Source organism: Pituophis catenifer, unplaced genomic scaffold (assembly GCF_029215685.1).
Source record: "Pituophis catenifer annectens isolate HBS135680 unplaced genomic scaffold, rPitCat1.0.hap2 SCAF_12, whole genome shotgun sequence".
In the NCBI taxonomy this organism is placed as follows: Eukaryota; Metazoa; Chordata; class Lepidosauria; order Squamata; family Colubridae; genus Pituophis; species Pituophis catenifer.
Window position 1 is genome coordinate 11169330 of NW_027256892.1, and position 24239 is coordinate 11193568.

A 24239-nucleotide genomic window follows, 5' to 3' on the forward strand; every position below is an offset into this window, starting at 1 on the left:
AAATCCAAACAGGAGGTGACTAGGATGTGAATCACTGTGAGCAAGGCCTTCTGGTCCAGGAACGGGAAGAATGGTGCACCAGTCTTCCAGTCAACCAGTGCAAAGGTTTTTGACACTATAGCAATAGCACATAGACTTATATACCACTTCACAATGCTTTACAGCCCTCTCTAAGCAATTTACAGAGTCAGCATATTGCCCCCAACAATCTGAGTCCTCATTTTGCTCAACTCAAAAGGATGGAAGGCTGAGTCAACCTTGAGTCGCTCAGAATCGAACTCCTGGAGTGAGCAGTGAGTTAACCCTGAATTCTAACCGGTGTGCCACCACAGCTCTATAGATAACCTTATGTTGAAAGAGAAAGGAAGAAAGGTTGGATTTATATTGTTTGGGTTCAAGACCTACACACACACACACACACACAAACCAGGAGAGGTAGCACTCTTTCAGAGTAACCTTAAGCTTTGTCTTCTGTCCAACATGTAGCTGTACTTCCTGTATATGCCTTTTCCACCAAATATCGTAACTTCTGTTTTGAAGCATAACCTTTTATATTTAGTAAAGCAGAGCTCTAGATCAATTGCAGGAGAGGGTAGATTCCTGCTACAGTATTGGGGTCAAATTTTGGTCCTTGACTAATGAGGGTTAATTTGTGTAACGTAGTTCTACTGTAATGGATGGCATGTGTGTGCATGGTCTACATGTATGCTAGATTGGGCTTGTGTTTTCTACAAAACTTACTTAAGACTCAGCTTGCATTTCCAAGAGAAAAACGTGGGTGCATGTCTAGACATGTGGCTTCTAGTGCTATCAAGCAAAAGGCAGAGGAGACATTCTAAAGCCCAAGAGGTGATAGGAGAACTCAGAAGGACCACCCTCGGGGAAAGCTTTGTCATATCTCTTCGCCTCATGTAACCTTTCACAAATGAGGAGTGAAGACTACATGATACAAGTCTTGTCTCAAATCTCTGTGGTTTCATAAAGAATGTGCATCTTTTTGTATCGTTCACTTTCTCCATAGATTGTTCAAATGATCAGTGCCAGGGTAGAGTTATGAAATATGCCATGCCATGATGCTTAAATGATGGTCCCAGATCAATGTGATCAAGAGAAATGAGTTTAGAACCTAAGAAGAGCTAAGCTGAGTCTAACCATATCCTATGTTGCTGCTCAGATACCTTATAAAGAATCAGAATCAATCTTCATTAAAGTCACAGACCAGCACAAAAGTTAAACATTATCTAGAAATTATTGGAAAATAGTTAAGCAAAGTATTAATATGAATAAAGATATTTAGTTCTTTAGATATTTTTTTCCTTATTATCATTGCAGCAGCACAAAATTTTGCTACTGCACAAGTGGTGGCTGGATTTGAATCCTGGAGGAGATGGTTCACATAGAAGTTACCTGATCTCCCTAGAAATCTCTCTACTAGAAGGAGAACATATGTTGATCTGATGTCCCTATAGAACTTGCAGTGCAATAGGACATGTGAAATATCTTCAATTTCCCCATTGCCAGTTGTACATATTCGCTCAGCTATTGTGGTTTTATCATTCCTGCCCTGCAGGAGTGCTGAGGGGAGGATATTAAGTCTGGCTGTAAAAGATGCTGTTCTACTCTTTGGAAAACTCAGGTCTTTCGGATACCTTGCTGGTTCCCACACACCCCACTTAATCTGATATCTTCTGTAGAGAGATATCCTGTTAAGTTCTAGATGGGACTCCATGTCTCTTATTCTTCTGGTAACCACTTGCTTGGCTTGATTGTAGCCTTGGGATATTAAAAACAATGGGGAAAGTCCATTGAAGGCCAGCTTATGCTTTATTGCCTGTTTCCAAGGAGAAGGAAAGTTGTCTATTAGGACTAAAGGGGTGAAGCCCACTGGGAAGAATTGAATTTTCAACCACTACAGATAATCTTGTTAAAAAGTCCCTACCCAGGCAGGACATGAATGTAATCAAACATTCCTGCTTGTCATACTTGAAAGTATGTTGCCTCTATGTGTCTGTGTATCTTAATTCCATTTCCCTATTCTTTTTTTTTCTATTAAAATACATTTTACTTTCCCATTCTGTGTCTCCTTATTTTGTTTTTTTCCTTCCACCAAAGGTGTCGCTGTTCTTTGGATTTTTTTTCCTTTCTGTCTTTATGGTGTTTCTGTTTCTTTTTCTACTCTTTCACATTCTCCCCAGTTAAAAGCACTGATAATGAGCTTGTAAAAAGTCACGTGAATTCAGGATCTGCCCCTGAACTTCCTTCCAGCCTGCAGACATCTGTCATCTCATCTGCTGCTGCTGCAATCACGGCTGCTTGTAAGTTGCAAGGCCCCAATGTTGGTTTATCTGTTATTTGTCTATTTGGAAAATTTATAGGGCTGCCGATTTTAAGCAACTCTGGGCAGCTTACAATAAAATGGTCCCCTGTTCCACTTTCCATTGAAGACTCCTAATTATAAGCCTTAAGCCATGGATTTCATTCAGCTATGGCAACAAGCCTGGTTTTCCTGTTATCTGAATGAACCTATTTGAACCTTTAATTCTTTCATCTCTTCCTCTTTGATGTGCCAGAGTTTGATAACATCCACTCTGGATGGACCTTCATATTTGAACTGTGGCTAGATTGAGTAATGATTTTGCCAATTAATCTTCAATTCTGTCTGGGCCTCAAATCATGGCTACAGCTTCACGTTGCCTGTAATTATTTTAACAAAAAACATAGAAGCTGGGTCCCCTAATCTTGCTTGCAAACTTGGTAGAAATCCAAATCCCTAGGCCTCTTGTAGGCTCAGCCATATAGAAGAATGATTACAAAAAAAAAAAAAAAAGACATCCGCAATGCGGGACTAAGTATGGTAGTAGTTGAACTTAGACAAAATTCTTTCAACTTAGCCCTTACTCATATCCATGTAACTTTAAGTCATTTGCCTCAGTGATGCTAGGAGAAATTTGATTTAGAAAGCCATAACTAAATAGATAAAACATACTTGGTGCATTGGTTAAAGGATTCTTGGCATCTTTGAGTCATCTTTTCAGATTTTTTTTTCTACCTCACTGTTACTTTTCGTTGTCCTTCCTTTATCTTCTCTCTTTCCTTCCCTCTCTCTCTCCCTCCCTGCCTTTCTCATTTGTCCTGTCTCAGCCTCCAAGCTCTCTGATGTATTAGGCCTGGTGAAAAAGGGATCAGGTACTACCCCTGTGGCTGAAGACCCAACAAATTCTTCACCCTGCATATTACCAGCTATTGCAAGCCCTCTCCCTCCCCAGTGTAAGTAGTGTGTGAGTGCTAGGATGTGCAGAATTCAACGGCTATGTAGCTGAAAAAGAGTGTTGCTAGAAAGCATTTGTGGCTTGGTATTAAACCAGGTCTTACATTGCTTTAATGAAATATAATGAGTGCATTCTTGGCTTGGATTTCATTAGCAAAGATTGTATGATCCATTTGAAAGTCCTGCAAAGTAATAATGTCAAATTATACTAAATCAAAAGGTCTACAGTGTGATTAATGTTTTTTTAATCTCAGCAGGAATTAATGCAACAAATTAAAATAATTAGTCCCGAATATGGAAAATTCTTGTAATTGTAGAGATGGAATAAGAAATAATTCAAAATAATAACAACAGGATTTCTGGATTTCCACAAAGATAGAGAATTGTAGAGCATGTGAAAAGGATCCCAAACATATATAAAACATACAATGAATGTTGTATGCAAGAACTGGGTATGTCTGCTTTAATGAAGAGTAGGACTAAGGATGACTTGATAGGAGTCTTCCAGTATTTAAGGGGCTGCCACAGATAGGATGGGACCAGTGGTGGGTTTCAAAATTGGGTATGGCTTGGTGGGTGTGGCAGGAGAAGGATACTGTAAAATCCCATCCCACTCCAGGGGAAGGATACTGTAAAATCTCCATTCCCTCCCCAATCCAGGGGAAGGTTACTGCAAAATCCCCATTTCCTCCCGATCAGTTGGGACTTGGGAGGCAGAGAATAGATGGAGGCAGGGCCAGTCAGAATTTTTACTACCGATTCTTTGAATTGCTCAACATTTCCGCTACTGGTTCTCCAGAACTGGTCAGAACCTGCTGAAATCCGGATGGAACCAACCCTATTCTTCAAAGTACCTAAGTGCCGGATAAGAAACAATTTATTTATTTTATTTATCAAATTTAATAAAAACAATGGGTGGAAACATACCAAAGAGAGATCCAAACGAGAACTAAGAAATTCCCTGACAGTGTGAACAATTAAACAGTGGAATGCCTTGCCTCCAGAAGTTCTCAATGCTCCATCATTGGAGGTTTTTAAGAAGAGATTGGACAACCATTTGTCCGGAATGGTATATCATCTCCTGTTTGAGCAGGGGGTTGGACCTCCAAGGTCCCTTCTGTTATATTGTTATTGTTCTTGTCCTAATGCAGTTCTCTAATATTTTTCAACTCAACATTTTAGAGATTTTCTTGCCTTCCCTATTTCTATTTTTTCGTCCCAGCTGCCTAGTTCTCTAAGGTACGAGGCCAGCTAAAATAGAGTGCTCTGAAGCAGAAAAACCAAATATTTCTCTCACTTTGCCCTTCTCACCTTCTATTGTTGCAAGTCCCATTCCTCTCCAATGTAAGTAGATTTCTGATTACAGCCAAGTAGGAACTGCTCTACAGAACTAGCTTTTCTTGCTTTTTATGGGAGAACATCCCTTCAATGTTGGAATACTCAATCAGTAAAGTGTACTGAAAGGATTGATGGGTTGGCTTGATATAAATTTATGTGCACATGCTAGGAACCTCATCAGATTTTGTTCCGTGTTTATTATGCAATTCATGTAATTCTTGGGGCAAAAAAGTCTTTCACTCAAGAATTCAGGACTGCACCTAGATGCTAATTCACAAAAACAACATATGCAATCACTTTTGCGGGCCAAATGAACAGAAGACTTGTGCGCCCCTAACTAATCAGCAATCATTTTGTACAATTTAGCCTCTGATTAATGCCTTAAACATGCAAACATATGAGGATATTGATGCAAGCCACTTGCTTCTTAATCGTTTGAGAAACATCCTTCCCTTCAGTGGAATGCTTTCTTTAATCTTATTTTACTTTTCCCATCTCTGTGTTTTTTTTATATTTTGTTTGTTTCTTCATCTTTCTCTTCCTCATCTCACGTTGGCTGCTAAACCATCTGATGTCTTAGGCATGGTGAAAAGGGGTCCTGGACCCCCAGATGCTGAAGACCCAAAGCCTTCCATTACCCTGCCTAATCCATCCACGGGTGTTGCTAATCCTCTTCCTCTGCAGTGTAAGTAGCAGGGGTATCTCTTGCCTCTAAAGTGGCATGTCACAAATTTGCTGAATCCCTCTGGCTTTCAGAATGGGCAACTTGCCACAGCCAACTCACCATGGCCAGTTCGTCACAGGACAACTCCCCATGCCAACTCGCTGTGGAACAATTCACCATGGAACAATTCAACAATTCAATTTAATGTTGTCCCTCCTTTGCCATCGTTTCTTTAATTATTATATTCCATCAATTCTTCAATATTAGTGTAATTCTTGTTCCATGGCAAATTGTACTGCGGCAAATTGGCCATGGTGAGTTGTTCCATGATGAATTGGCTGCACCGAGTTGTGCTAGACCTCCGGCTTTCCACCTTCCTTTCTTCTAAATAAAGTTCTTGTGCTTAAAGAGGAGTAATTTCCCTCGTGCAGTTGCACAAGAGTGGTTATTCTCTTCAACATTCTGCCGCTACAAAGGGATTTCCCTCCCTTTCTGTTCTTCTGGTTGCACCATTTGTTTTGTTTTCTCAATTTTCCCTTCCTTTTCTCATCTACTGCCATCGCAGCCGCCAAACTCTGTGATGTGTTAGGCATGATGAAAAGGGGCTCTGCGCCCCCCGAAAGTGAAGAGCCAAAGACCTCCAGCCCCCTTTCTGGACCACCTTCTATTGTCACCAATTCTCTGTCTCCCTCGTGTAAGTAGTGGAATGTCCCTGGGATTTCTCTATTACAATTCCTGCAACTGACATGAGCCCTTTGTGGCTCTTTTTTTAAACACGGGAACTTGGCTTCCCATTGATCTCCCCTTTAAGAGATTATTGTTGATTTTCTATGACTTGTCTTTGATGTAGCTGAGCTTGTCCCTAGTCCCACACAAGCAGCACGATTCTAATCTTGCAAAACTCTTATTCCAGAGGTTTCCCTGAAAACTGTGGGTAGTCTCTAGCTTCTGGAGGTTTTCAGAAAGGTCAGATTGCTTTAGAACAAACATGATGGCAACTCAAAAACTGAAAGGGAAGGTGAAGGAAATAACACATTGATCAGGGCTGAAATGCTTCCAAAGAAGTAGAAAGCTGCTCCATTGGGGACTGTTCTCTAGCAAGAATTTGTACCTGGTAAACTAATTTGTGCTGAAGATGCTGTAATAAATCAGGAGGAAGAGACAGGTTTCCAGCTGGTTCTCAGAATTAGTAATTTATCTTGTGAAATAGGTCAACTATGTTTCAGCCAGAGTTCTTTCTAATTCTAATACAGAATCAGAGACAAGGAAAAATTTTAAGTTGGGCTTCCTTGTTTATTCATTTATGGAATGGGTTAAACATTGCAACTGTGGGAAGCATGCAATAGATAATGATGAACATCAGTTAAAACACAAACAGGCAACCAGAAACTCATATTCACGTGTCTCTCCAAAAAGGAAGCTTCAATCATCCCAACCCCAAAGCCCAAGAAAAAGAACCCACGTTTTATTGCCTTTCTGAAGACCAACTGGATCAGGGCTAGCCATACTTTTGAGAGAAGGGCAGAGAGAGGTCAGGTGCCACAATAACAAAAATGATAACCAGCACCTTGAATTGCACTTGGAAGCCTATAAGAAACCAGGTTAGGTTGTGAAGTAGGATTGTTACACGGACAGATATTTTTTTCATAAAATAAGGGAACAGTCAGGTTAAGACCTGCCTACCTATAAAGTGCTGAGCCGGAATAAATAATTCACATACCATTTTGAGGATTCCTTTCCCCACATCCTTGATCTGTTTTAATTTGTTTATTTTATGATTACCTCCATGCCTTCTTACATCTGTCTAGCGCCAGCCTCCAAGTTGTCTGATGTCCTAAGCATGGTGAAAAGGGGCTCTGGAGCCTCAGAAGCTGAAGGGTCACAGCCTGCTGCCACCCAGTTTTTCCCATTTCCACCCATTGCTAGTCCTCTTCCTTCAGATCGTAAGTAGCGCAAGTGGTCTCTGATAGCCAACAGCTGAGCCCTGCTTGATCTATTCAGACTTGAAAGAACATTCAGTTCTTGTGACACTGTAGGTGTGAAATAACAGCCTAACGCTTATTGCCATGTGCCTTTGCCTGAATGGTTAAATCTTCACTAGGTTGCTCTAAATGCAAGCTAAGAAGGTGGGATACATGTGCATGAGAGAACTGGATTGTGCAGACTGCAGTGTATGCAGATGGCTTGTGCAAAAGTGGTCTTGGCGTGAAAGATGTGTTGTGCTTGTATCAAGTACTTAAACCTAGAAGGTACTGACAAGTGTTCTATGATCAGTGGCTCTAACCATGTGCAGATGTTGAACTTCAGCTACTTTTAACGCTAGCTGGCATTGGTGAAGAACTTACAGGTTGGATTTACTTGGAAGGGCAGATATTGGCCAAAAACATCAGAAGAACCCATGTTACGTCTATGTTTCATGTTTCCATATTATGTGCAAATGTTGCCTTTTTATTTGGAGTGGCACCAGGTCAATTCCTTTGCCTTTACCTATGTTTAATTCATTCTATTCTCTTTGTCCTTTGGAAAAGCAGAATTCTATTTTTTTTCCAACCAACATCCCAGAAGACATATTACTTATACTGTAGCCATGGCCTTATTTTTTGCAACCCATGCAACTTCAACTTTGGGGATGGTGGGAGGAGAGCCAAGATGGCCCCAGTGCAGCAGGTGGCTAGCTATGCTAATATTATAATTCATAAACTATCTTTCCTCCAAAGTTCAAGGCAACTTAATGGGGAGGTAGGTTAGGTTAAAAGGGAATTCCTGGGCCAGCAGAACTGGCTGGGGAATTCTGAAAGTTGAAGTCCGCAGGTCTTCAAGTTACCAAGATTGTACACTCCTGCTTTTGATGTTGACATGACCCTGAATATCCATAGTCCTAATCCCAAACATTATATTGCCTGTGATTACTTTCAAAGGTTAATACTATATGTTCTATAATAGTACATTAATCATTTTATATTCTTGTTGATATGTAGTGGGGTCTTGCTCATTTTTATTCAGAGGCAAGTCCTGCTGTATTCAGTGGTCTTATTTTCTAGTGTGTAAGATGGAAGCCTTAGTTGCTATCAGTTGTGTTTTGGTTATGCTGACTATGTTGATAATGCATTTATTTGATTGAGCATTTGACAAGTAATACATTGATATGGTTTGAGCTTTTCAAACAATATAGAGTGTACCATTTTTCTGATTATTGCAGCATTTCCTTACCCAAGCACCAGATGTAGGGTTCATTATCCCTGTGTTCTCATGCAACTCCTGCCCTTGTAATCTAATACTTTTCAGACCACAATTATAAATATTCATTGGGGTTTCTAAGTGTGCACTGGTTGCTTAGTATTTCAACTAAGTGATTTTAAAGTAGTACCAATGTTGCCCACCTTCACTTTTAAATTACTTGGATATAGACATTTGTGTGCAAATACATGGCTTTCCTTTACTGTCCCAAATAAGTGTATTAAGTATACATAAATCTGCTTATCAGATGGAAAAAAACGTAGCTGTTTAATCAATTAATTCAGGGGTGTCAACCTTGATTTCATTTATTTATTTATTTATTTATTTATTTATTTATTTATTTATTTATTTATTTATTTATTTATTAGATTTTTATACCGCCCCCTCTCCCGAAGGACTCGGGGCGGTGAACAGCCAAAATTAAAAACATACAATATAAACAATTAAAATACGTTTAAAACAGAATTAAATCTAAAATGGCTCCCCAATTTAAAACGCCTTACCCATACCCCTATAAATAAGACGAATTTAAAATTTAAAATTTCCACATTTAAAAAGGGGGAAGATTTAGGCCAGGCCAGCTTGATAAAATAGAAAAGTCTTAAGTGCGCGGCGGAAGGTGCGCAGATCCGGGATCCTACGTATCTCCGGGGGGAGCTCGTTCCAAATCGTAGGTGCCCCCACAGAGAAGGCTCTCCCCCTAGGGGCCGACAGCCGACATTGTTTGGCCGACGGCACCCGGAGGAGCCCCTCTCTATGGGAGCGTACTGGCCTGTGGGAGGCTATTGGTGGTAGCAGGCGGTCCCGTAAATAACCAGGTCCTAAGCCATGGAGCGCTTTAAAGGTGATAACCAGAACCTTGAAGCGCACTCGGAAGACCACCGGGAGCCAGTGCAGCTCGCGCAGGAGAGGTGTCACATGGGAACTCCATGTCGCTCCCATCACCACCCGCGCGGCCGCACTCTGCGCCAGTTGGAGCCTCCGAGTGCACCTCAAGGGGAGCCCCATGTAGAGAGCGTTGCAGTAGTCCAGACGAGAAGTAACGAGGGCATGAGTGACTGTGTGTAGGGAGTCCCGATCTAGATAGGGACGCAACTGGCGGATCAGGCGAACCTGATGAAAAATCCTCCTCATTGAGGGCCACATCAGAGTTGTGTTTGACCTTGGGGGGCTGGGGTGGGTGTGGCCAGGGTGGGCATGGCCAACTTGATGTCACTCGTGTCAGGGGCGCCTGTGGTGGCCCAAGTGCTCTGTCAGCGAAAACAGGCTCCCGAGCTCCATTTTCACTGGCAGAGGGTTGCAGGAGGCCGTCCCAGCTGAAAAGGGAGATTTGGAGGCACCACAGGCTGATCCTTCACTCTTTCAAGGGCAACCCCATGGGCCAGATCTAAGCACCTCACGGGCCGGATCTGGCCACCAGGCTTTGAGTTTGACACCCCTGAGTTAATTGATTCAATACGTGTACGTTAAGACTGAGTCTTCCTTCTAGATATTACCATCTGCAGTTTGTATAATTTTGTTAGACAAATAATGATGTCCAATTAATTGATGATTGTGAAATGGTTAATCAAAGGTAACTGTCTGTCTTATGCATGATTGTCCAGCAATTATAAATATACATGCTTGTTCTCACCTATCAACCCCATGAAGTAGACCAACCAGTAAAATCAACTCTGTAGGAAGATTAGAATTCTGTTGAAATAGGCTACAGCAACACAATCTTGCCAGCCTGATTGTGCTCCTCGCTTCCCTTTTAGACCCCAGTGATTGAGGGAAGGGCCAACTCAAGCTTCTTCTTAATACAGGTAGTCCTTGACTTACAACAGTTCATTTAGTGACTGCTCAAAGTTACAGTGGCACTGAAAATGTATGTGACTTATGACCATTTTTCACACTTCCAATCATTGCAGCATCCTTATGGTCACATGATTAAATTTCCAATGCTTGGCAACTGGCATGTATTTATGATGGTTGCAGTGTCCCGGGATCATGTGATCATCTTTTGCAACCTTCTGATAAGTAGAGTCAATACAGAAGCCAGATTCACTTAACAACTGTGTTTAATTTAACAACTGCAGTGATTCATTTAATAACTACAGCAAGAAAGGTCATAAAATGGGGCAAAACTCATTTAATAACTGTCTTGCTTAACAACAGAAATTTTGGGCTCAGTTGTGGTCAAGGACTACCTGTACTATCTTTCTTCTCAGAACCAAAGGAATGCTTCTGTCCTTTTTGCATATAGTGTCTAACTATGTGATTCACAGACACCTTCCTGGCTCTCTACTTCTCCCAATTAATCCAGGGAACCTCAGGCAGGAAGTTGTCATGTTAGTTTCAATTAGGGCAGTGATGGTGAACCTTTTTAGCACCGAGTGCCGAAAAGCGAGCGTGCATGTGCGTGCATGGCACCAAGTGCCGAAAAGGGAGCACTTTACATGCTCGTCAGGGCCACAACCAGGAAGAGGAGCTGCCCAGGGGGCATGTGCGTTCCGGATAAGGTACTTCCAGTTTTTAGCAAGTCTTCCGGTTACTGCCATGCATGCGCACATGCCGATCAGCTGGCCGGCGCGCATGCTCATGCCAGAAAACGGAAGACCAGCTCTTCTGGCTTCCAGCACTGCCGCACACACAAAGACCAGCTAATCGTCACATATGCATGCGTGCCAGAAACCAGAAGAGGAACGGGCAACGCCGCACATGCTAGGCGACATGGCTCTGCATGCCACTTTGGGCACACGTGCCATAGGTTCGCCATCACGAAATTAGGGCATGCATATTGTTTCATTTGAAAGCCTTTGGATTCTCACTGGCTGCAAAACTTATTCAAGCACCAGGAGATTTCAAGTAGAAACAAGATCTTGGAGGTTACTGGAGGTAGAAAAAAGAAATGTCATTTTCTTGATCCTCCAAAAATCTTTTAGTCTGGCATCCAATTACCGCAACCTCCAAAAATCCTGAAAAAATAGCACTTGCTTTAATTGAGTCACTTGAGTGCATTGTAATTCCTGCATCTCCCTGTGTGTGCTGGTTTCAGAGATATGTGGAGATTCAGCCCACATTGTAAGAGGACAATAGATTTCTCTGTTTTATTTATTTATTTAAATTTCTATACCGCCCTTCTCCAGAATAGGACTCAGGGCGGTGAACAGCCGGAGTAAAAAACAATACATACAAAATTTAAAAACAATTTAAAATAATTAAATATTATTGGCCGTAAATTAAAATAACCCAATTTAAAATCAATTTAAAATTAACTCAAGCCAGCCCCGCTAGTTGAAATAAATGGGTTTTCAGGGCCCGACGAAACATCCGGAGGTCTGTTATTGTACGTATCTCTGGGGGGAGGTTGTTCCAGAGGGTGGGCGCCGCCACAGAGAAGGCTCTCCCCCTGGGGGTCGTCAGCCGACATTGTGGAAAAAGGAATGCCCTGATATTTGAGGCAAGGGTGGAATCTTGTAATGTGATGGAAGCTGACAATAGGTTATTGTTTCCTAAATTGTATGATTGCAGTTAAGCAATAGCCTTCATATATTTATACAAAGTCAGCTTATTGCCCCTACAATCTGGGTCCTCATTTCACCTACCTTTGAAAGGATGGAAGGCTGAGTCAACTTTGAGCCTGGTGAGATTTGAACTTGCAGTAACTGCAAGCAGCAGATGTTAATAACAGTGCTTTGGTCCACTGTACTACAGGCTCTTATTATATGGTGAATAATCTGTGCACCTCTGATTTTTGAGGGAGTCTGTGTCTTTTAGACCCATGGTTAATCTTTTCCACATTCTTTTAAGATGGCATCAAATTCTGAAGGACTACTACTACTAACCCACTACTACTAATACTAACTCACCTTTTCTCCAAGAAGCTCATCCTATGTTACTTTAGTTTAACTCTCATAATGATTTTGTGCAGTTGTGCAGTCTCCAAACAATTGGTCCACTGCTTCTTAAAGAGCTTCATGGTCAACCAGAGTTTTGAATTGAGTTCTCCCTGGTTTAACTCCATCTCTATTGTTGGTTAGGATCAGGACTGCAGACAGTCACTAGATGGCAGCAAAGACCTAGCATGTTTTCTTTCTCTGTTTCCTTTTAGTGATAGTTCAGTTATTTGCAGCCCAAGATATAATAACATTGCCCTTAAGATCCTAAAGAATAGTGGGAATGGAGCATGTTAAAGCAGTATTTTTCTGCTTTCTGCTTGACATGAAAGGTGTTCACTCTTGATCATATTGTTAATTTCCCCACCTTTCTTTTTTTCTGATTTTTTTTTACCTAGCCCGCAAACAGGAAATAATCAAGATAACGGAGCAGCTGATAGAGGCTGTGAACAATGGCGATTTTGAGGCCTATGCGTGAGTAGGCTGAGTGTGAGATCTTCCAGGGGTCCTAGTCTCACAACTCACTATTTTATATGCAGTTTTATATGTATTGCTTTTTTTAATGTAAACAGTGCCCTTCATCAATAGAATTAAATTTGTTGCTGTGCTATTTACCATGTCCATAATAGGGCAATATCTTTAATAAGTCAACTCCAGCTACACAACAGTATGCAAATTTTTCATTCATTTCAATAGTGATGCTTCCCTATTTTAAAATAATACTGTGTTTTTATATGCAAGAATCATATTATCTGTAACATACCTCCCTGCTTGACTGGGTGGGACAGGCTGATATAATGGGTAGAGGATCCTTCTGTACATAACCTGGCTCCATGCCATGGATGGACTTGGAAGCAAACTGGCACCCAATGTAGCTTGTGCAGCTAAGGTGTTACATGCAAATAGCCACATTATTTGATGCCTATTGTAATGAACATGGGAGTTCCCTTTGACTTTTATTCTACCTACAAAGCAGTAGTTTATGCTTGTAAAAATTATCTGTTCATGCTTTATGCAAAGTTTAGATGTGTCAGCTCATTTGCATTTTTCTCTGCCTGGCCTACTAGTAAATTGGATTTGCTAAATTTGAAATTTTGGCTGTGGGTCAGATTTAAGTGGGCTCAACTTGAAAGGTTCAGATTGAAATGTCCCTTCCAGCTTTCTGCTTTTATAATCCTCTGGTTAATTAACAGCTCGGCTATGGCTCTCTTAGCTGTGCATACATCTGATACAGTTTTGTGATACACATTCATTAGCTAATTTCTCAGTTGAAATTAGTCTTAGCTCATGTGTATATGTTTGGGTAAAAAGGGAGAGCAATACAATGTCCCAAACCCTGTAAATAGTGCGGACCTGTTCTTGTGCGGAATGCATTCAGATGCTGTGCAAGATTTCTACGTTAGATGCTAAAAACTAAGAAGCTTAAGAGTTATTTTGCCTTCCAAAAGAGCAAAAACAAAAACAAACAAAAAAAACCCCTTAATCTCAATTTTCACATTCTCTTTCTCCCTAGAAAAATATGTGATCCAGGCCTAACTTCATTTGAGCCTGAAGCGCTGGGCAATCTTGTTGAAGGGATGGACTTCCACAGATTTTACTTTGAAAACTGTGAGTAGAGCATTGCATAATATAAAAGTGAGCAATCCAGTGCTTGGGCCCCAAAACATCCTTGAAATGCATGGGTTTCAAATTTCTGCCTCTCCCCCTTTTTTTTTTCTGAACAGATTCTGAAGCAAAACTAAAGCCTTGATGGTTGAACCTTCTGGAAGAGAGAGATACACACTTCATCCCATAGAAAACAGTCTCCCCACCCAAATTTGTGTTCAACTTTAAAGAGCAAAAGGCCCCAAATTCCTTGCAAAAAACTACACTGAACTGAACTAAATTAAACAAGCTAAGAGAGGCAACTGTTGCTCCTTCCTGTTCTAGTCCTTCCTTTTATCATTGAAGATTTGTCTTCTTTGGTCTCCTCCCTTAGACCAGCTGCCCAAATTAGAGTTCTGCCTGCCCTAGCAGCTCAATTTTATCTAGGACAGCCTGTAGCCAGCAAATAAAACAGAAATAAAAGGCAAAAAAAAGGGGGGGGGCAATCAAAATAGATGAACACAAATAAGCAACTAGATCAGTCCATCTACAATCTTTCTTACAGAGCTTCTGCTGAAGCTTTGATGCTAGATAACAGGACTTTGCAACATTGTAGGTGATGTAAAAAATTTTACTGACCAGTAAAAAGCCAAGTACCTTGCCAGCCACTGAGGCAAACGTTTTCCTGCTCTTCCTTCCTTCACTTCAAGCCAAGTAGAATTCTAATCAATAGTGTTTAATTAAGTCAAACATATCCAGTAATCCACATCAGCCAGCAAAACCTGATTAAATCCAATCAAATCAGCCATCTTTATTACTTTTTATAAATAACTCAAGGCAGCAAATACACCTAATACTTCTTTTTCCTATTTTTCTCACAACAATAAGGCTGAGAAGTAGGTTGGGTTGAGAGAGAGTGAGAATGTCTGGCCAAAAAGCCTTCCAGCCAGCTTTCATGCCTAAGGCAGGACTAGAACTCCTGGTTTCCAGCCTGATGTCTTAACCACTAGACTAAACCGGCTTGGGCTTTTTTTTCCTGAAAGGGAAGGGGCTAAAAATGACTTGCCTTTTCCTTGCTTCTGCTACTGTACAGTTTCCTAACCAGTGCCCTGTTTGTGTCCTTCTAGTGTTATCTAAGAACAACAAGCCCATTCACACAACCATCCTGAACCCTCATGTGCATGTCATTGGGGAAGATGCTGCCTGCATTGCCTACATCCGCCTGACACAGTACATCGATGGGCAGGGCCGTCCCCGTACTTGCCAGTCCGAAGAGACCCGTGTCTGGCACCGCCGGGATGGCAAGTGGCAGAATGTCCACTTCCACTGCTCGGGAGCTCCAGTGGCCCCACTCCAGTGAAGGTACGAAGATGGCAAACGGGTGGCTAAATTCCATTTCTAGGAACGATCAACTGAGGTGTTTGTGTTGGTCAGTATGGAGCACATGCTTGTGTTGGATTTGAGAGAGAATGGATCCATGCAAGACTCATTGGGAGCCAATTTTCTGCTTTTGGGGCCTTTTCTTGGTGTGTGAAGCTCTGAGTTTGTTAGACGGGAATGCAAATGTTCCATTCTAACCCCAAAATTAGCTCACCCATTCCAAAAGATCAGGCTGAATGTGGATGATCACTCTGACTTCGCTTCTGATGGGAGCTGCAGCTTTCCCCTGGTTTTTCCCCCAGTTTATTTAATCAACTTAGAGTCCGTGACTTTGGTTTTCAAGAATGTATATGTATGCAACCACTCTGCTTAAATGAAGCTGTAAGAGTCATAAAATAACGGAGCGTTGTATCATTATTTGTTTTTGAAGCAGAGTTTTAAGCTCTGGCAAACTTCTAGGAGAGGACTAGGTGCTTGGAAGAAGGAAAAAAAGGAGTGGCAGTGGTGTTCTAACATAGGCAGACAGCAGGGTCCCTGTTGCAAGAGATGAAACATGACTTCTAATCAGTTACAGGTAGTTCTTGAGTTACGACCATAATTGAGGCCAGAATTTCCATTTATAAGCAAACTGATTATCAAGAGAGCCATGCCTGATTTTACGACCATTTTTACCATGGTTGTTATGTGATTGGCTGCAGTTGTTAAGGGAATAATGTGGTCTTTACGCCTAGACAGCTTCCCCTGTAGAGTTTGTTTGTTGGAAGCTGACTGGGAAGATCACAAATTGTGACCTCAGGACATTGCAGCCAACATAAATACACACACTGGTGTGTATTTGGCCAAATTTTGATCACATGGTCATGTGGATGCTGTGAAGCTGTAAGTGTGAGGACTGGCCATAAGTCACGTTTTTCTCAGTGCCGTTGTAACTTCGAACAATCACTAAATGGTTGGTTGTAAGTCAAGGACTTCCAGTATTAAGTGTTAAGGTAATCCAACTTTTACAGTAAAAGAGGTTTCTTTTGTATTTGATTTTAATCAGGAAATGGTTGGATCAGTGGTGGGTTACTACTGGTTCACCCTGGGTCAGACGAACCGGTAGCAGAGGTGGGAGGCTCCGCCCACCTGCCCAGATGCTTCTGTGCGTGTGCAGAAGCGTCACGCCCGCAAGAGAGAGAGAGCACACGCACCCATGAGTGAACCGGTAGCGACGGGATTTGAAACCCACTACTGGGTTGGATGTGCCTACAAATGCCACTAATGTCCAGGCTCAAGGCTGAAACTGAGTTATGCATAATAGCCTCAGGATTGTGAAAAACAGGGTCCAGGTCTCTGCATTGCATGTGGTTGCCTGCCTCATGGGCAGAATGGGCCAACTTGTTGGGCCATCTCGCTACAGGAAAACTCACAACGGGAGAACTCGCCATGGCCAACTCACTGCGGGACAATTCATTTTAAGTATTTAAAATAGTTTTAAAATTATTTTAATTTTTGTCATTCACATTTCCTTTTACATCCTTTATTTAGTGATTCTATTCCACAATTTCTTCAATATTAGTGTAAGACTTGTTCTGCGGCGAGTTGTCCCAAGTAACCTGGCCACAGCTGAGCTGGCCGCAGTGAGTTGTCCCGTGGCGAGTTAGCGGTGAGTTGTCCTAGACCCCCTCATGGGGTTCTCGAGCTGTTCCTCACGATGTCTCCATTTCTGTTTGTCTTTCAGAATTCATGCTGGCTGTTCTGATTTCATCCCGAAGGAGATGGTGATTTCAGCTGAGCCACTAGCCGGGAGCAGCAGTGACAAGCACGCGCCCGCATGCTCGTGTCCCCCCGTTCCCTCTCCTTCCCCTCTTTCATTTCCAGTGCCTGTGTTTGCAAAGAGAGAGAGAGAGAGACAGACAGACAGAGAAACACATAAGAAAAACAAAAATCCAAGTAGACTCAATTATTTAAAAAAAGAAGAAGAAGCAGCAGCAAACCCAGCCAAATCCATCCAGCTGTTTGACTTGCAGCCCGACTATAATGCATTCACCATCCCTATCAGTTCCATTTTCCTTTTTTTCCTTTTGGTGTGCAGCTGTTCAAGTGACCAGATGTTGCAGTGAAAAATGTCTCAACTTCAAAAAAAAAAAAAAGATCCCATCTCCTCCCTGCATCCATCCCAGTGTTGAACAGTGTTTGTTTGTTTAGTGAATACACACACACACACACATATATATATATATACATACACACACACACACACACACACACTTAATTTACCAGACCTTGGTTCAGCGGGCTTCAGATGCAGTGGACAAAATCTGTCCGTGCACTTTTTTGCATCTGCTCCTTGGCCATTTTGACACACGTGTAAAATACACATTTGCCATTTTACACATGTATTAAAAAAATTAACTGCATTTTGCAATTTTTTTAGATGTGATGGACATCCCTTCTCCCATGAGTCTGTTAAATCCAGGATCTATTGTAAATATATATACATATAACGTACGTGTGTTTGTGTGTGTGTGTGTGCACACATACACAAAGCCAAACACACAGCCCCCTTTTATAGTATTTGCATTCTCTGCCAAAAGTACGGGCCTTTTTCCTCTGGTGATTGTGTTCGCACTTGGAAGTTTGTGATCAGTGCTACCATTTTGTTTTGAAGAAGACCCTTCCCCCTCCAGGCCCCTTCATTTCCTTTCTCCTCTAGCTGTAGTTGTGGATTATGATGACGCTAATTATTCAGCCTCTTCATTTGATTTCTTTGTTTCCTTTGAATAGAGGGAGGGGGGATCTTATTGGTGGCAGAGGGGTTTTGCTTTTTGGGCTCCTCCCAGGCTAACACCACTGCCAATGATTTTCTGGTAGGCTTATGACTGCAGCCATCCTGACAGGTCTGTGGATGACGTAGTTGGAGTTACATATAGGCCTCGCTGCAAATTTTTGGATACCTGCGTTCTCATTAGCACTTAACATTTTACTAGCTTCTTGATCCTGATCTCTCAACAAGGGCTACTAACACTGGAATTGTACTTGTGACCCTACCATAGTTTATTATTAGGATGGGGATTGCCCTTGCTTAGTGGGAATGGCTGGGAAGTTGTAATGTCACTTCAAAGAGCTAGCAAGAAAATAGTCAACAGTGCTAAATCTCAGCCTTATCTAGTGCTGGGAAGCTATCTGTCCAGCAGAACAAGGAAGAGATGCTTTCTTACACTCTGTAAATGTTCAGCCTGCCCACCCCCTTTTCTCATTCCTCTTTACCTTCCATAGAGTATGTTGACTTAAAAGGAATAGGAAGTGACTATTTTTGGGAGAGGGTGCTTGAAGTTCTTAGCCTAGAAGAAAAAGAGCTGGTCAACATAAAGTTGCATAGGCCATTCATTCATCTCCATTCTCTCTCACTCTCTCTCACTCTCTCTCTCTCTCCCCTCTGTGAATTTACCTACAAAGAGAGCTGAGTAACAGCAAACTTTAAGAAAAGTGCTCTTCAGGGAGCTCTAGATTCAGGAACTGACTCAACGGGTGGCCCCAAACACGTGAAACTAAAGGGGGCAATTCTCCCCATGGACCAAGTTGTAACAGCATGCAATGGAAGGTGACGTTGTGGGATCACCACACTGAGGATGGTGTGAATGATGTCAGATGCTGTGGAGCAGTTGCTAGTGCCAACTTCAGCTGCCCCAGCTCCCAGTGGAAGATCTCAACAATTGTCCTCTGCTCGTTACATCTTCATGCCAGGAGACTCATATTGGCCATAGCAAATGTACAGTGTGGCATTTGCCAGAATGTATTAATAAGAAAGCTCTGTTTTCTTCTAACAGGCTTTCCCCTCCCTCCATCTTTAAATATTCATAAAGGAGACACCTTCCTCCTCCCCAGCGGCTTGCTCAGCATCCCACAGCTTCAACTGATTTCCTAGCATGTGGTGGTTAGTTAAGTCCTTGTGACCACAGAGGCAAATGAGTGATTCCTCACAGACTATGACTAGAGGAATAGATTTGGGAAGCGGGGAGGGGGCTGAAATATCTTGCTACAATGTGCAGGGCATAAACCTCTATTTCAACAAGTGGAAATTCACATTGTTGATTCCTGCCAGGAAAGATTTCAAGGCAAAGTTTAATGAGGTGGTTGCTTTGAAGGGAGGGGTTTTTCTAGTAATCTCTCTAGAGATGGAGACACAGGAAAGTGGCACAAGTTGATTTCAGTTGGCTTTGCTTCTGAGATGGTATGTGGGTTGTGCACAGAGTGTCAACTAAATGGGAAATCAAGTGGGTTGATATCAAGAACCCCATAGTTAGAACTGGGTGATGGATTGGGGTTTTTTGAAATCCTACTTTTCTTACCCATTTAAAGTTTGGAGGTGGTTTGGCCAGTCCCATGGACTTCTTGTTGACGCTCCTTTTTCGTAGCTTGCTTCCAGTCGTCCTGTTGCTTAATTAAATGGTGAATTCTAGGTGTGCGTAGCTCCAGGGATGATAGGCAGATGCCATGTTGGAAGGCAGATCCCATGTTGCAAATTTTTCCTTCAACTTTGGATAATTAGATGTATCTGAAATACTTGCCACAAAAGAGTTGAGTAGAATTCTTCCTGTATGCTTTAGAAGCTAATAAAGTCTCTTCTGGGTGGTTCTCTTATCTCACCTGTGCCCATCTGTGGGCTTTACATTATCTCTCAGTGGCTGTAATAAAGGTGGATTCCCCTGACTTAGGGGAGTTTAGTTAGCTTTCATATATTCAAACAGTACTCAGAAAACATGCATACAGAAAATACAGTTGTTTCTAATTTTTTTTTTTTATTCCAGAGATAGAATTTATGCACTAAGCCAGATCTTCAAATTTTTATAAAGGGATCTTATCTAAAATTACATAACAAATGTTAGTTTACTATATTAAAACAGGTCTGGCAAACAAGGGCCATATGAGGTCTGTCAGGAATGGAAAGAGCGTTAGCTACTAGACTGCACTGCCTCCCTTTCCCCTGTTCATATGAGAGCAAAATAAATATTCCTAGGTCTCAAGGGTTTTCCTCTTTTTATAAATTACAGTTTTTGCCTTCGGAGGAACTTCTGTCACCAAAACAAACGCGTTGATTTCCTAGGACTGTTGATTGCAGAACAAGATTGTTGAAAACTTAGGTTGCACAGGGAATCCACTCTACGTGATGTGAGCTAAAAATAAATGGGAAGGCAGTGCCGCTTTTGGAACGAAAGGTTGAAGTGCTATTTTGCATAACACAAAAAAATTTACAATTTAGGGGCTGAAAATCCCCAAAGAGACTTTTTTTAATTAGATAACCATTTTTGCAGTGTCTCAATCAAAATGCCTCACTGCCTGACTTCCCCAAGTATCCATTACTTTACGATTTGATGCGAATAGAATTAATTCAGCATTTCAGTCTGATGTAAATAATGCAAAATTTCAATCCCAGTGTTGTTTTTAGAACTCATATAGTCTGTAGTGATAGAGATGGGTGAATGTAACCAAGTTCAAATGCATTTCTCTTTTTCTAATCTAAAGTTTGTTATGTCATCTTTCCCCATGTCAGCTCATGATTTTTCCCCTAGAATTTTTGTGCATGGTTTTAAATATATTTTCCCTTAGGTACAAATGAGGAGTAAGTGATAAATTGGCTCTTGGGCAGTTGATTTAAATTGAAAGTAACTGTTTTTCTATGCACAAGTCATATAAAATTTTCTTAAGTAGATTTATTGAAAGGAACAATATAAAGTTACAAGGATTTCAGCAATTAAATATTTCCTACAGGAGTCCATTTATCTCCCAAGACATGCCAGAAAATTTTGGTTTTCTAACTCTCTGGTTCTCAGTATTTGCAGCAGAAAGAAAACCAATTATGTAAGGTTGGTAGTACTTAGAAGTCTAAGCTCAACTACTATGCATGAGCAACATTAAAAAAAACAACTGGGGGATTACAATAAGAGTGAGGACCCTATCCTTATTGTTGCATTTCTTAAACTACAAACTTTCATGCAAAAGTCAGAAACTTGTGTTGGTTTCATGGAAGCACCCTTGCTTCTAAAACTTGTAATGTGCTCACCAGAGGGCAGCAAAGTTGTATTAAAACCTTGGGTAATTTCCATTAATGTCAAATAGAACCTTTCTGAATCTTAAAGACATCATCTACTTCAAATTCTAAATTTCCCAGTAAACACATCCAAAAGCCTTCCACCCGAGAATCCTATGAGTTGTAATCTAAGGCAACTGGAAGACAACGGGTAAGGGAAGGCCCTGCTGTTCAGGTCAATCGGGGAGATCACTGATATATCCTACCAGTTTAAAGAATTGAGCTGTCAACCGTCCCACTGGCATACGCAGCAAAGGAAACTCCTGGGATATTATTTTGCCAAGTGTATACATTTACTGATAGATCCATATAGGCATAGTAGACAGCAAAGCCAGTTCTGACTTTTGCGCAAAAACCTGCATAGTTAAAATCCTCCTTTTCCCCCCTTGGCCACCCATTGTCCCGTGTCCACCAATCCAGTGCAATCTCTTTGGTTTGGGAAATAGTCTGCTCATCTGAGAAGGCTCTCATCATTTGACCTTGAGTTGTCGAGATTCTCCCAGGCCACGGACAGTGCACATGAATTCAATTCCCTCCCAGCCACCCATTGATTCCAATCATTCCTTCCTCCTCCCTGGTTTCTGTTGTCTGGCTGCGAGTGAAAGTGCAATTATATGAATTATATGAAAGTGGAATTATACGTAATATAATTACATATATTACAATTTAAGTCTTCACAAAAATGAAAACATGTCTCATAAGCCAGGTTGTAGTAGTCTCAAAAAAATCAGTTAAACAGACTGATTTTTAAAATCGATGCTCATGGAGAACAAAAATCGAATTGATGACTGGACCCAAGTTTTACTATTGGCAATTCTAGTGTTCGTATTTATAAAAAAGGTAATCACATCACATCTTGTATGTAATCAGGTATAGGCAAATTTCTCGCACCAGTCTTGCCAACATTTAATTCTACAAAGTTTAACAATACTTGGCTCTTGTCCAAGTGAGAAATCATTGATAAATGAAGTCAAATGAGCAGCCAGTTTATTTGCAGGTCTTGCTTCTGCACTGACACTATCACTTGACACCAAGTGATTCTGCACCATCACTTCAATCTATGGTAACTAAAGTTCATATCATCAGAAGAACATGTTTAGAGATAAGAGTATGGCCAAGCAGCATTTAGTCCCAAAATTACACCAAGTACTGTAGTTTTTCTCCTAATAGCCAATCACTTTCTGAAAGACAATCCATACTTGAGTCTGCAACCAGTGTCATCTTATACAAGCCACCTAATTGCTAAAACTGAGCGATGAGAAGGCCAAGTGACCATAGAGCTTGTGCAAAAGTGAGTCTTTTACATGTGATCAGTTGCAAATGCCCTGATGGGCGTGTGCTTACCCAATCCCCAAGTTGTCTGTTATGGTGGCTGGCAAGAGATCTAGAGATCTTGCTGAGCAGTTATTCCTGCAGTGAATTATAGGACTATTGTTAATTCTAAGGAAGCTATTCCTAACCACCCTTCATTCCCAAGTACTTCAGATTAAACCTACTTTGTGCCTACCTACCTTGCCTTGCTTTTATCCTACTACAAGTGTACTACTCTTAACTGGAGTCTGATATTTTTGGCAGTCTCATATGAAACTGATGGGTTTCATTGCTTATATTGCTTTGTGCTTTTTGGGAGAAACTTGTCTGAATCTAAAAAAAAAAAGTCATTGTCTATATTCCAATCGGCTCCCAGTACAAGAAACACAACTTTGCATGATCTGATGCTTCGGGGATTCAGTATCTTAAAGCTAGATTGATTGCATGCATGTAGTTGGCAAGAAGAACAGTCAAAAATAGACTGCAAATATATTAAGAGTATGAGCACACCGAGGACTTAATGTGCAATTGTAACTATGACTTCAGTTGAGATTTGGAAGGTACTAGAGCTGCCAAACTACCTCCCAGAAAGAGTTATGTGCTTGATCAGAAATTAGAACCTGTTGGGCTAAAGAACATAAATTGGCAGTATTTTTGAGCAAAAAGGTTTGTTTTTCTGGAGAGTGATAGTTGCTGTCAGAAACCAGAGCTGGAGACAATGGACTAAGGGATTAGTTGAGCTGGGATGGTGTAATGTAGTCTCCTTAACAAGTGGCATGATTATTGCTGTTCCCTGTGCATGTTCTAAGGGAGTTGCTTCTGGTGTCATTTCTGTGGTGTCCCATCTAATTTTGTTACTATGGTGTCCCAGTTCTTTACCCCACAATGATACTGCTTTCTAGTATGACTTCTGTGATGGCTTGCTTGTCTTGTCATCCTACTATGGCTGGTATGCAAAAATGATAATACAAATGTCAGTGTTAAGTTGTGTATTGGCTGCCTACAAGCAGGGTAATCCACATCTCAGAGACACAACAGAAGAAGCTCTAGGGCCCGGCAATGGACAGGACCAATGAGAAGAAAACATGGGAGTATTGAATTGCATACCTGTTTTTTAGACATTCCTATGCAAATTCACATCCTTGAACATCTCAGAGCAATCCATATGGTTGAAAGTAAAGTTTTAGCAACTGGAGCTCATGATGAACTATTGAAATAGAAGACTCAGTTCCTGTTTTGGTTGACAACAAGCATCTTGATTCCATGGGGATGCTGCACCGTGGTGGACAGGACAGATTTTAAGTGACTCTTTCACGTGAAAATGGGGGGGGAGCATTTGGGCAAGCATTATTTTGTGCCTTATGGCTAGACTGTAGTTCAGTGGTTTAGACTATGTTCAGGCAGATCTCACCTGTTTTTGCACTTTAGTTGTTTCTTCCATCTAAAACTGCTCCTGTAGCACTGACAGCTGCTTAAGATCCATAGGTTCCCCTCTGGTTACAATAACCA

At 41.3% G+C, this 24239-nt stretch overlaps 1 protein-coding gene across 11 annotated transcripts in view; it reads left to right on the top strand.

Annotated features, from left to right (window-relative positions):
* Positions 1–19966, top strand: part of CAMK2B (calcium/calmodulin dependent protein kinase II beta) — a 214818-nt gene extending 194852 nt beyond the window's left edge. For 5 of the 11 annotated variants that reach the window (XM_070952294.1, XM_070952297.1, XM_070952293.1 and 2 more), the window contains 9 exons: positions 2196–2315; positions 3142–3267; positions 5187–5291; positions 5836–5964; positions 7079–7213; positions 12784–12859; positions 13899–13993; positions 15097–15331; positions 17070–19966. In XM_070952294.1, the coding sequence (XP_070808395.1) occupies positions 2196–2315; positions 3142–3267; positions 5187–5291; positions 5836–5964; positions 7079–7213; positions 12784–12859; positions 13899–13993; positions 15097–15329 (1019 nt within the window). In that variant the 3' untranslated portion in view covers positions 15330–15331; positions 17070–19966. The remainder of the gene's footprint in view (positions 1–2195; positions 2316–3141; positions 3268–5186; positions 5292–5835; positions 5965–7078; positions 7214–12783; positions 12860–13898; positions 13994–15096; positions 15332–17069) is intronic. The other 6 variants (XM_070952302.1, XM_070952303.1, XM_070952299.1 and 3 more) reach the window with 2 other exon arrangements.
* Positions 19967–24239: the final 4273 nt, after the last annotated feature.